The sequence below is a fragment of the Festucalex cinctus genome, chromosome 5 (genome assembly GCF_051991245.1).
Source record: "Festucalex cinctus isolate MCC-2025b chromosome 5, RoL_Fcin_1.0, whole genome shotgun sequence".
Classification (NCBI taxonomy): Eukaryota; Metazoa; Chordata; class Actinopteri; order Syngnathiformes; family Syngnathidae; genus Festucalex; species Festucalex cinctus.
Window position 1 is genome coordinate 7,651,956 of NC_135415.1, and position 12,906 is coordinate 7,664,861.

General features: G+C 40.5%; 1 protein-coding gene across 1 annotated transcript; it reads left to right on the forward strand.

The window, feature by feature from the left end:
* The first annotated feature begins 3,829 nt into the window (after positions 1–3,829).
* Positions 3,830–10,587, forward strand: zfand5a (zinc finger, AN1-type domain 5a). Its single transcript, XM_077522577.1, has 6 exons — positions 3,830–4,073; positions 6,665–6,826; positions 8,001–8,103; positions 8,210–8,295; positions 8,738–8,866; positions 8,953–10,587. The coding sequence occupies exons 2-6, from the start codon at positions 6,667–6,669 to the stop codon at positions 9,099–9,101; spliced, it is 627 nt and encodes a 208-aa protein (XP_077378703.1). The 5' UTR covers positions 3,830–4,073; positions 6,665–6,666; the 3' UTR covers positions 9,102–10,587.
* Positions 10,588–12,906: the final 2,319 nt, after the last annotated feature.

Genomic DNA, 12,906 nt, shown 5'->3' on the forward strand with positions numbered 1-12,906 from the left:
TACAAGCTGTATGCACGAGTGTGTGTGTTTATGCATGTGCATGTGTTCGTGTGTGTCTGGTGGGCCAATTTCTGGCTCGTATTCCCATAAGTAATCCTCACACCCATAACCCACAGAAGAAATTAGTAGCTGTCAGGGTTACCTGTTTGACATCTATTAAACACGACACAAAAAGGAGAGAAGACACTCAGGTTCAGTGCTCGCAGGGAGAGAGGAGAGGAACTGACTGATACAATTCACTCCTGCACTCTCTGAAGATTCCTCTTCTCACCCTCTCTATTTATTTGGTTTTCCACGCCCATAGTTACATGGGCGTTCCAACCCTAAAAATGCAAATGCAAGGCATAGTTGGAACACAGTGTACTTGTTTGTCTATGTGTTGTGCATGTGAGTGGAAGATTGCTGAGTAGACGTGTGGTCAAGTTTGCAATTGTCCCTTAACAGAAAACAGGCGACTTCAGCAGACTGGCTCGAACCATTCTGCTGCGTTAGATGTTGTGGTTCTTCAGCTTTTGAGTGATCTTCAAATAGCCAGGCTATGTGAATGTGAGTGGGAACAGAGCAGAGCATTCTTCATTGCAAGCAGAAGCAATTCTTCTTTGCAAGTAAAGCAGTCTCCATTGCAAGCAGAAGCAGTTCTTCATCGCAGCAAATGTATAATAAGATAACATATATGGCTAGGCTATATGAATGTGAGTGCAAAGCAAAACAGTCTTCATTGCAAGCAGAAGCAGTTCTTCTTGGAGCAAATTTAACTTATTTACAATTATTCCTACAGTAGCTATAAGATGTATGTTTCCATTGTCATGGCGACATTGTCACTATCAGCTTCTCAGGTAAAAAGCAAGACCAAAAAGACCACCCACCCCCTCCATTCACCAGCACACACTGGTTAAAAAAAAAAACTCTAAATACACACAAACATAGAAGCAGAGTGATGACAGTAAACACGAGGGGGGTGGGTAACGATACTCAACACCTCCCACTTTCTCCTCAGTCTCCCCACTCCCATCACTGAAACCCGTGAACCTTTCATTATAGACATACATTTCACATACACAGTGTCCGCCTTTTCTTCTCTGTATGGCTGCGTTAACATAACACTCAGGCTCACAAAGGCCTCAGTGTAGAGAGCCCCATCACTTGCTGTGCTTGCGTTACTGACATATGAAAAGCTCATGTCCACAGAACTCGTGTCCCATTTATCATAAACATAATGATGACACAATGAGCTCTATTTACACTTGACACTCACATATGAAATGTTTCCCAATCCAAACAGCAAATGCTGCCTTATCAAAAGGTGTAGAAGTTTATGTCAACAGCTTTAACTTGGTTGTTTATGTACTAGTTGGGCATAATAAAAAAAGAAATAAAATCAATGATGAAATCGTAACTGTGTCTATCTTGAGCCTCTTTCACACATATTATGTAATATGGCAGTAGCATGGCCCGTCAACATGCTACCTTGTTGTTTACACTGAACCTATCAACCTTGACAAAGCGCCAGATCAGCGTGTGGATTTATACAGAGAATCTGCATTCATAATGGAGGTGTGTCAACACTGTCAATACTTTGAATAAGCTACTCCTCTGTTGCCATTCAGTCACTAACAGATAAGTGTTCTGTTACAGCCTCCATAGCTGCCATTCGTCTCGATATTTTGTTTCAGTCAGTGTGCAGATTTCACAGAGAGGTGACAAACATTAGGGGATACTCTCTCTCTGAAATCATACCACCGATTAGCACTTGGCTACACCCTTTTCCATTTCCCAGTGTCAGTCAGTATCAATGGCTTCCAGACTGTCCTCTGAGTTCCACGAATCATCTGATAGAAAGCACGTTCCACATCAAGCGCACACATATGTTATGACAAAACACTGCCCTAAGAGTGTTTGTTTTCTACTGGGATGTGCTTTGACGATATGTTATGTGTGAATGACTGACAAGGTGAGGAATACGTTGAGACTTGTCAGACCTGCAGGGCCAACTGACACACTGCAAGTGAATGGAAGGAACAGGTTTTTGTACGTACGTGCCCCCCCCCAAACATGACAAGTCGTAAAAAGACTGGTATCTCTCCTTAAAGTAAGAAGTTGAAGTGAAACTACAGTACATGAAGGGAGTACACATGATTTGTTCATAGCTGTGGTTGATTTTATGCTTAACTAACCATAATAAAAAATTGCTTATATTTATTCAGTTTGAATAAGTTGATCAGGGACATGAGCTAGACTGCACATACTTGTTTGTTTTGAAAGGACGTTCAGAACATAATGTAGTAGTGTATTATTGCATTGACCCCTCCCATCTTACTTTTTTATTTTAATTTAAACTATTATAATTACGTTCTTCTTGTAAAGTGTTTTGAACACTATTTACTTTGACTCAGGATGAATGTGTAATGTTTTTGCATCATTTCCATGCAGTCCCAAATTCCTTGAATGGACATGACCTTAGACTAATTGCTACACGCCACATACTTCTTTACATTAAATTTTTACTATTACCTCTGATTGCTGATTACATGAACATTTTTCTTCCAGTACATAGCTTACTAGGAAAAAAACAAATACTGTGAGGCTACTCCAACTTTGTTTGCCTTTCGCAGATTTAGAAAGTAACACTTGTGTGCACTTAGCTTTAAAATGTTGCCACTTGAATTTGAGACAACCATTGAAAAACTCTAACTGAAGTTAATTAAGGTCTTTTGGGAAATGGTTAAAATTAGAGTCTTAAACTATCAGTTAAAGCTAGCGGTAATTATGGAATGGTTTATGTATGCAGTCATAATACTTGGCAGTAAATCTATCCACATTTGGATTTTGGGAGATAATTAGATCAAAATCACTGTAAAATGCCAATGGTGTGCACTGTCCTCATTAGAATGACTCAGTTGCCATAAAAAACTGTTCTAAACAATATGTTCTATGCAGTCCCACCTGTTTTAACACGCCATTCTGATTAACATTGCATTTATGGAATATAAATTAAACAATAAAATCCACCCGTTTTAGCCATCTAATGGGGTGGCCATTTTGCCACATGCTGTTGACTGAAAATGACATCACAGTTGCTCAGGGTTCAGGTAACAAACAATCACGGTTCAGCTTGTGAATGTCACAAGACCAAATTTAGGAAATAGGTGTGTTTCGGCTAATGGAGCTGCGTAGAATTATAATTTGTGAAGAAAATATTTGGGTTGACTTCCTCCTTAAAAAATGTGATTTTTAACTCGTCTGTAGTTCTATTGATCTAATTACAATGAAAATGAAATCTCAACTTTTTTGGCACCATGGAGAAGTCTCAAAAGACAATTTATAAACCCACTTGTTAGTAGTAGTAATAGGCCTATGTAGTAGCAGTTCCCTGTCTGATACCTTGTATCAGCACTGTTTGATTGCCTGTTCTCCAATTGTCAAGGCAGCGTGTTGTGTATGTGGGCGTGGGAGTTTCTCGAGCATCGTGTAAGTACCATTTTAAGATTTAAATTTAAAGATATATGTGGACAAAAAAACAAGCAGCAGAGAAACACACTGTACATTATTCAACAACCCTGCCTCTGTTCAGTTCAGTAGTGTCAGCACAGAAGTAGAGTTTACAATCCTGATCGTTTAGGCATATTACTCAATAAAAGGGAGTTTAAAAAAAAAAAAAAAAAAAGGTGTTATCCTTGTAGGTGGATGACGACGGGATGTGTAATAATGCGAGACATGTTCTTCTGCCGCTTCTGCGCGTGCGCTGGCCGAAACTGTAATCCAGGGGCTCCGCGGGCAGCCAATGGCGACACGTTGTTTCACCCGTGACACCATCCGCCACTCCTCTTACTAAAGAAGGAAACAAACATCCACCCAGAAAGAGCTGGAGATCACCAGAGAGAGAAAAGGACTGGAGGGACGAGGGAGAGGAAGGGAGAACTGAACCCATCCTAACCAGGCTTGAAACGGACAAGCACGCCACGTTAAGGAGAGAGAGGGACGTCCACCCAGGAAGATACAAATCGTCGATCTTTTTCCCCGTAAACGTCGGTTTTCCCCTTTCGCCTCGCGAGACACTCATCGAATTTCATCAGGTGATTTTCTTGGGCTCGTAATCGCTTTTACTTGGAACAGTGATATGGGTTTTATCTTGCCATGGTTAAAAAAACAAAACAAAACACTCGTGCTGTGGTATTAATGTAAAGGTCGGTCAAAGCGACCTTTAACGGTGGATTGAAAGGTCAGGTGGTGTGTGCGTGACGGTCTCGTGTGTGGGGGTGGCGTGCGTGCGTGCGTGCGTGTGTGTGTGTGTGTGTGTGTGTTTTTTTTATTTTATTTTTTTTACGCGCTGGAAGTGTTTACTAGCAACACTGCGAGCACTATGCGTCCGCGTCACCGGCTCTCGAACGTGACTCCGGTCTGGTTTGGGGAAAAACATGGGGGAGAGCGATAGCTGGTGCTTGTTACAGTGGTTCTACATGGCCCAAGCTGGGGGATGGGGGAACCAAAACCAGATCATTCCTGTCGACAAGTTGAACATTTGTACGCCTATTAAGGCAAGCCAAGCAAGATAAATGAGGCGAAATCATTTCAGTCCTGAGTAAAAGGACCAAGAACAGTTTTGTCAAGTGGTTAAATAGTTTCTTCTTTTGGGTAATTCGAGGTCTGATCGATGTTGCTTTAGAGCTATTGTGGTAGGTCGAAGTAGTTACATCTGTTTATTTCGTTGGCTATATTAAATGGCTGAAATAGTATGAAAAATGGTAGCTACTACCGTAATGTCCAAATAGAAAACGCGGAGAATGCAGACAAAGGAAGAAACAAAGGCAACAGGGAGCACACTGTCTAGACTGTTTGACTAAACATCATTGCTCCCCACTTCCTGTCTCTCACGATTTTCATTACATTCACTTTTGTTTAGTTTTTTTGTAATAGAATCAATATCTACCTGTAACAAAACAATTCTCTTTCTGTTCTGTCCAGTGTGACTCAGTAGTTTTCAGTTTAGCAGGGCCTGAAATATGAGCTCAGCTTCCTGCTGATACTCGTGTGTGGTCAACCCAAGAGGAAGACCAACCTTGTCATTTATGGTTTTAAAACTTACAAGTTAGATTGATCAGAATTTAATGTTAATACTGTGTATGCTGTGAAAGAAGTTTGTTCGGAGATGCTTTTGTTGATCAATTGAAACAGAACCGTCTTGTTTACTTCCCAGTGCGCTGTTAGGAAATCAGAGAATCTAGATAAAACTCAAAAGCTATATTTAAGAGTTATTTTGTACACCTCTGTGTCTCAAGACCTTTACGGCTTGTATTGGATGTCTTTAAAGCTGTTGATGAAATGTCTCGTCAGCACGTGTAATTGCGAAAGTATAGGGCACAAATGTGACTGCTAAGCCCGTTCCTTTGTTGCAATAAGTGCATGGTATATACATGTGCAGTAACGTTGACTTAGGTTAGCTCGATACTTAATTGATCCCGGAGGAAATTCTGACATTTTGTGGTAGTTCTTATATAGCAGTGAAATTTTTAAGTCTGGTTGATTCGGCCCTAGTTAAAGAGCCTGTAAAGTACTGAGCTGACGCGTGACTAATTCTCACCAGTCAGCAGATGAACACGTGATGTGACGCAAAGGGATAGAAGGTCACCTGTGGGTTTTTCTGAGGAAACCCTTTGTTGACGTGCATAGCATGCACAAGTAAAGGAGTAGGAGTAGGTTTAAGAAATACAACAGTTGTTGTTGTTGTTGTTGTTGAGGTCATATACCTTTGGTGTGCCGTCAAGACATTCTGATACAACTGCTAGCCTCTTTGTAACATGAAACTGTACAACCCCGTTGGTGACCAAATTTATTGACAAACGAACAGCTGCTTTGTTATGGAACAATGTCAAAGGTTACTTAGGAGAAAGATGTGATCCTTTTCGCAGCATAAGCTTGTTGTTGTTTTTGTCTGTATTAGTTGATCATATACTTGGTTAAAGCATTGGAACAGGACACCCAGCCTTCCTGTCTCTCCACGTCTGTTCATTCATCAAGGACTTTTTGAATTGTGCAGTTTCCCCTTTCACAACCTCCGCTTGTATTTCATCACTCTGGTGCTGTACGTCAGCGTCATTGGACTACATGGTTTGCCAAGTGAACACGCGTGTTTACTGGATATGTGTGCCTAAGGGAGGGGTGAGTGAGGAAGTTTTGAAATGCCTTATTTGGTAAGATGTCGATGTAGAGAATTGAAGGGGGTTGGAATTTCTGTAATTATTTTCTCTTCATTTTATTTAGAGTTCCTCTTTAAAAAAAACAAAAAAAAACAACAACATGACTACGTTTTCATGATTATAGGTGTGTAATTATTGGCAATTATCACATGGTGATACGTCATTCCTTATTGTTCAACAAGAAAGTAAAATTGAGAGGCAGTGTTCACAATGTTCTATTAAATGGGGGGGAAATTAGTGCGTCGTCATAACTGTGATATGTCACGAGGGTGAGTTTTTCTTGATGACAAATGGTGCATCAGCTCCAGTAAGAGTAGTGCCAAGTGTTGGCAGCAATCGCTCAGGGGGAGGGCGGTTAATGTTGAACAATACTCCATTCTCTTGTCAGGTGCTGATTTGCTTCACACATTTACCCGCTGTGTGCGGTTTTTAAAATATGTATTCTCACCCTTTCTTTCTCATCTTTCCAGCAATGGCCCAAGAGACAAACCAGAGTCCGGTGCCCATGCTATGTGCCACAGGCTGTGGTTTCTATGGCAACCCCAGAACCAATGGAATGTGCTCTGTATGCTACAAGGAACACCTGACAAGGCAGCAGAGCAGCGACCGGATGAGCCCCCTCAGCCCTATGGGTATGCTAGGCTAAGTTGGAGTTCCGGTCTAGCCACCTAGCAACGAAAATGTAACTGGAGTATTCTTAAAGCTCAAGCTCAAGTTTGAGTTTCTAAAGGAGCAAGTGGCATTGTTTTGAAATTCATTTATGACTCTCCTTCAGCTAGTATATATTCCCAGCACCTCCTGCCCTCCCTCTCTGTTTTTCCACTCAGCGTAATGAAAGACAGCTGTTTTCCTTAGTGGCATTATTCAAGGTTACAGTCACTTATAAGGTCAACCGTGGGAGTCACCGTCACAGCCTCGACACAAGATTAGCTCTATAATTTTGAGTGGAACTAGGGGTGGACGATTAACCGAAATCTCATTGCGATTTTAATGTGCAGAACACTGCCGCGCGTGTACAAGTTTCCTACGTTGTCAAAGGACCCTGAATGCACCATGTAGCGTGTAGCTAGCCCGGAGCAAATGCTGTGGAAACACATACCCACGGTTATGATAACACTACTCAAAGGCACAGATTCTTACCAATTTGTGAAAAATGAGTTATTTGAATAGAATTCAATCACAATGGTCTTTTGTTCTCATTGTAAATGTGTACGCCATGGATGCACGGCACCACACTGCCCCAAGAGGCCAAAACGCGCAGGAACACCCAGTATCCATCCATCCATCCATCCATCCATCATCCATCCATTTACTTGACCGTTTTTTTCCTCACAAGGGGGGTGCTGGCGCCTAGGCGGGATACACCCTGGACTGGTTGCCAGCCAATCGCAGAACGCCCAGTATTTGTTTTGCAATTTCTGTTTTTGTATGCATATTTTACATTTTTTATTCAAAGTTTTTGAGATTCACAGAATTTCTTTTCCCTCCCAAGGACTTTTTTTTTTTTTTTTTTTTTGGTTATACCTACTCAGATTTTTTTGTGAAAATTACATAAGATAAAGAAAATGTGAAAAAAACATGATTATAGTTTTGAGTAGTTGAAAAAAAAGTGTTAAAATCAACGAGTAATCTTATGATTAATCATGATTTCGATCCAAATAAAAAAAAACAAAAAATAATGATTATTTTTCCCATAATCGTCCATCCCTAACAGAAACCCATACCGCATATGACATTGACTTTCTAATGATTTCAACTATCATGTTATGCTGGGAGTCTCATGTTGGTAACGGTGTGTTTATGCAGGCTCAACTTCTAGTCCTACCTCAGAGGCGTCTGCAATCCAGAGACTAGAAGCCAGTTTAGCCAAGGTTGATTCTTCGCCTGCCTCTTCGCCAGACATGTCTAGGTCAGTACCAAGTGCAAATGGTCAACACATTTTCTCGTAATTGGCAACTGAAGACAACCACTCCTGCCTGTCTGACTGGATGTTTCCCTCATTTTCACACCAACAGAACTATTCAAGGATCTCTTCCTGTGACTCAACAAATGACAGAGATGAGCATCTCGAGGGAGGACAAGCCTGACTCCCTAGAACCTGGTAAACGCAACACACACATATTCAAGCAGACATTTGATGCGCATGCAGGTGACAGCTCACTCTTCTGTGAGGCCATGTTGCATTCCACCGAGTCTACCGCGGGGGGTTTTCTTTCTGCATCTAAGACAGCAAAGCTGTCTAAAAATAGACCTGTGTAAAAATAACTCACTCACACTTGAAGACATTTTTGGATTAGCTGCTGGCTACCAGAACAGGGAAAGGGGTAATTTCAACATGGAGCTTCCACTAATTACTGTCTGAGTAATGTGGAGTGCTGTTAAGGAAAATGGTGTCCAAAAGTTGGAGGGGAAAATGTGTTTAGTTTTTCATGGTTATTTACTGTGCTGGCAACACTTCAACGAAAATGTCTTAATTGTGCTGTGTTTCCAAATTAAAATGAGCTAGATTAGAAAATGAGTCCTGTTTTCTCTGTAATCTGCAGTTGTAAACCAGCCAGCTGCCTCTAGCCCAACTCCTATAGCTTCTTCGAGCAGCGACGATAGCAAGGAGGAATCATCCAAGCCGAAGAAGAACAGATGCTTCATGTGCCGCAAGAGGATGGGCCTTACAGGTATGAAGTGGGGACAATGGGATATTGTTTCAGCTTGTCTTTTTGTTTTTATTATTCTAAACTGTTGTAAACTTTCGTGCTTGCAGGATTTGACTGTCGCTGTGGAAACATCTTCTGTGGTATCCACCGGTACTCTGACAAGCACAACTGCCCCTACGACTACAAGGCCGAGGCAGCCGCCAAGATCCGCAAAGAGAACCCCGTAGTGGTTGCTGACAAGATCCAGAGAATATAGATCTCACAAAGGCAAACAAAATGCAAGTGGCAGTGATGAAGAGAACACCTTTTTTTGAAAAAGACTGGAGTGTTTCACCTTTGGAATTGAACACTGGCATTTGTGGCCACGTGAGGATGGAAAGGACTTGATTTACAAAATTAAAACCTCAAGAAGACATTTAAAAAAAAATAAAAAATCCTGTCTGAGGGAGATGCATGAATGATCACTTTGCTCCCCTTTTGATTAATCCATTTTTGTTGTTGTTTTTTTTAAGTTTTTTCATATTTTCTGTGGTGTGACTTTTCCTTCCCAAGAATACATATTGTCTTATAAAGATCAGCCCAGAGTAAATGTCAGAGATAAGCTGTCCTCCTGTCACCCTAACCAGGCATAATGTGCCAAACTGTAGACCGCCATTCTTTTCATGCCCTGTTATGTGTCAGAATCCAAGTTAAGAATAGGAGCTGTCCCCCAAAATGTTGCACAAGGGGTTCTGTTCGTTTGTCTCTGTCTTTCCTGGCTTTACCTACCTCACAGCTGCTCTGTTAGCCATTTTTTTTTTTTTTAAACCCTGACTCTTTGTGCTCCACTGTGACCCCAGCAGGTCACATCTTCCTGCCTCAGTGACCCCTCTGATCAGCATTCTTATGTTGACGGATTGGTTTGATTGTGATGAGGCTCCTTCTTGTTTAATTATGGAGGTATAGTGCAGGACAGGGACAAATACACCTTCACCTTTCACTCAATTCAATCCCTAGTAGTGAGCATTGTGGGTAAATTAACTTGCGCATCAGTGACAGGCTGAAAGGATGGAGGCCTCACAGCTCAGTCGTGGCTACATAGTTGAGTGAATGGGATTTATACACCAATTTCTCTTTGTCTACAGGATAGTTTCCAGAAAATATGTCCGCAGTCTAGTTGGGTTGCAGGCATTTTTACTTGCTAAGACAATTATGTTTTGTTACCCCTCACCCCCACGTGTCAATATTGTTATGATGTTGGCACATGTATTCAATGCATATGTGCAGTTAGGATATGTGAACTATGATTTTGTCTTTGGTTTTTATTCATTTTAAATGTGCTAACAGAATGTTCAAGTGAGCACTGTGTGTGTGGGTGTGTGTGTGTGTGTGCGTGCGCAGAAACAAGGTTGATCAGCACATGTTTACAGACAACTACAGGAGCATGCCAGAGGTAGATTTAAATGAAATAAAATATACTAGACTGCCACAATTACATGTAGCGTGTGTGCGTGTTATGTCTGTGCAAAGTGCGTTTTCATGGCTGCCTAACACATCGTACGTATGTGAGTTGTTAATTTCCCAAGTGTGTTTTTCATTTAAGAACTATGTATCCGTTTGATTTTTTCACCCCTTTATTAGTTATATGCAAATTTGTACAAAAATATGAAAAAACAACAAACTGTTGATATTTATGTATTGCATATAATCCTGCATTACCACAGAATAGTATCATGTAAATAAAACTGTACAGAGAGACATTATCAATGTTTTTGTGTATGTTTTGTATTTCTTTTTATGTTGTTTGACAATCGCATAAGGCTTGATTTTCTCATTTTAGGCCAGAAACCTATTGTGAATAAAATAACATCATAATGGGTGACTCAGCACTGTAGTGCGGGAACAGACAAGGAAAACAATAGGGCGAATGCAACCTCCTGTGTACCCTATAATGCCTCACCTAAACCAGTTGCTTGAACATCGTCATGTTAATACTAGACCTGGCAATAATCACTGAACAAACGTCATTCAAGCCTTGTCTGGGTCACACAGGAAGTATTACTATTGCGTACTTATTGGATGAAGGTCGCACTGTACGGACAGCTAGGGCTAACCTTGTATGTGTTTATACGCTTCAAAAACAATATGTTCTTTCACACTCGTTTTGGGAGTGAGTTCACAGATGGCGTCACCGCAGCAGCTGCTCAGACAGCTGAGGCGTGCTCATGTGGTGTTCCTGTGACAGAGAGCGACAGAGATCACATTGTTTGGACACGGGCCGAGGACAATAGAGGATTTAGACAACATATTAGATAACAACTTGGACTCAAGGTGTTTGAACAGGGGTCACCAACCTTTTTGAAACGGACCATTACTTTTGGGTGGTTAATATTAAGGGAAATAAGTGATACACGCTTCTGGAATAACAAGCTTAAATAACTTTTAGTTATCATTAATCTTTGTAAAAACACTGATAATGTTATATGTTATGTTATTAATTATTTCTATGAAATCACAATGCTCCACCATCACTGGTGAGCTAATTTTAGAACAGGCCTGCAGGCTACTTGTGTCATGATTGGGGGCTACCTGGTGCCGAGTCACCATGTTGACGACCACTGTTTTGCATGTGAGAGAGTTAGGAGGACGATTCAGCACATTCCATATGTGACATATGCAACAAATGTTCACCTCCTGTGAAAAAGAGTAACAATGTAGAGCAAATGCTTCAATGAAACTTACTACCACCACAAACACGCTGTACTGTATTTCGTAGGTGCGTGAAGCTCAGTTGTGCCACCCTCTGGATGTCCGTATCTGTCATTGCAGGTGTGACCTAACAGGAAAAGGCAAGTCTGAAGGACAGTAAAGTAGGCTACGACATGAGAAAATGTGTTCCATAATAAACAAAAGCAACACTAGTTCCGGACAGAGTATGTGTCTGTGCCCTATAGGCCTACTTCTAATGGGACTATTTTTCAAATATTTATATAATTACCAGCAATTCAAATTTGTCCTCTGTAGTGGACCTTTTTAAACCTGAATATCTTCCACCCAGTGCATACAATTGAATTATTGAATTGAATTATTTTGTGCTCTATAGAGGACATTCAGAGCTTTCCAATGATACCAAGTTGTAGGGGTGGGGCTTCCCTCAGTGCATAACACTTTTTATTGAACAAATTTACCCTTTAAATGTTGATAGCATGTGTTCTATAAGACTCTTAAGAACACATTAAAGTATTGTTTGAATTATTTTAACTGTATTTGAGCCTAGCATTTAATGTCCTCTGTAGTAGACACATCATAGCTTAAAAATAAAAACTTTTTATTTATTTTTTTCAAAAATATCAAAATAAACATGATTGGACAATATTTTTGTTCTCCTGGTAGTCAGGAGTATATGACTGTGTAAAAGCTGTTCGAAGAATGGGAATTGATTAAATTAAAATTTGCTATAACATGCTACTATGCTGTATATTAGAAATTTAAATATTTCAGAAGGCTCACTCAGTCTCCGAATATAAAATAAAAATATATACTGTTTTTGAATGTAATTCTTTAGGTGTTGTATTTTGGATTTCTTGTTGGTTTTAAACTATTATGTTTTTTATGTAACTTTATGACTGTAGGTGTTGTTTAGGATTTCTGTTATTTCTTATTTATTATTGCTTATTTATTTATGTTGTAATTTAAACAAAGGTGAGTGAGGCACCCGCGACCCTTGTGAGGAATAAGCGGTCAAGAAAATGGATGGATGGATGGAGGGTGAGTGAGGCATGTGTGTGTTTAGTTTACTATCCCGCATGCGCAAGTAAAGAAATTATTATTATTTATATTTCACTCACACAAGCTTACATTATGTAAGTTACATGGTCTCCCAGGCGGAGAAGTGAAACCACGCCACCAGCCCCAGCACCGAAGGCAAGTGACGGTTCCACTTCTCCACCTGGAGCCTTAGTAAACGAATTACACCCAACAGAACCGTGATAACTTTGATAACTAATCTGTCAGATATGCATAATGAATGCATTGCACTTAAAACCCTTAGAGGGCGCTACTTCGGCGCACTGATGAGTGAC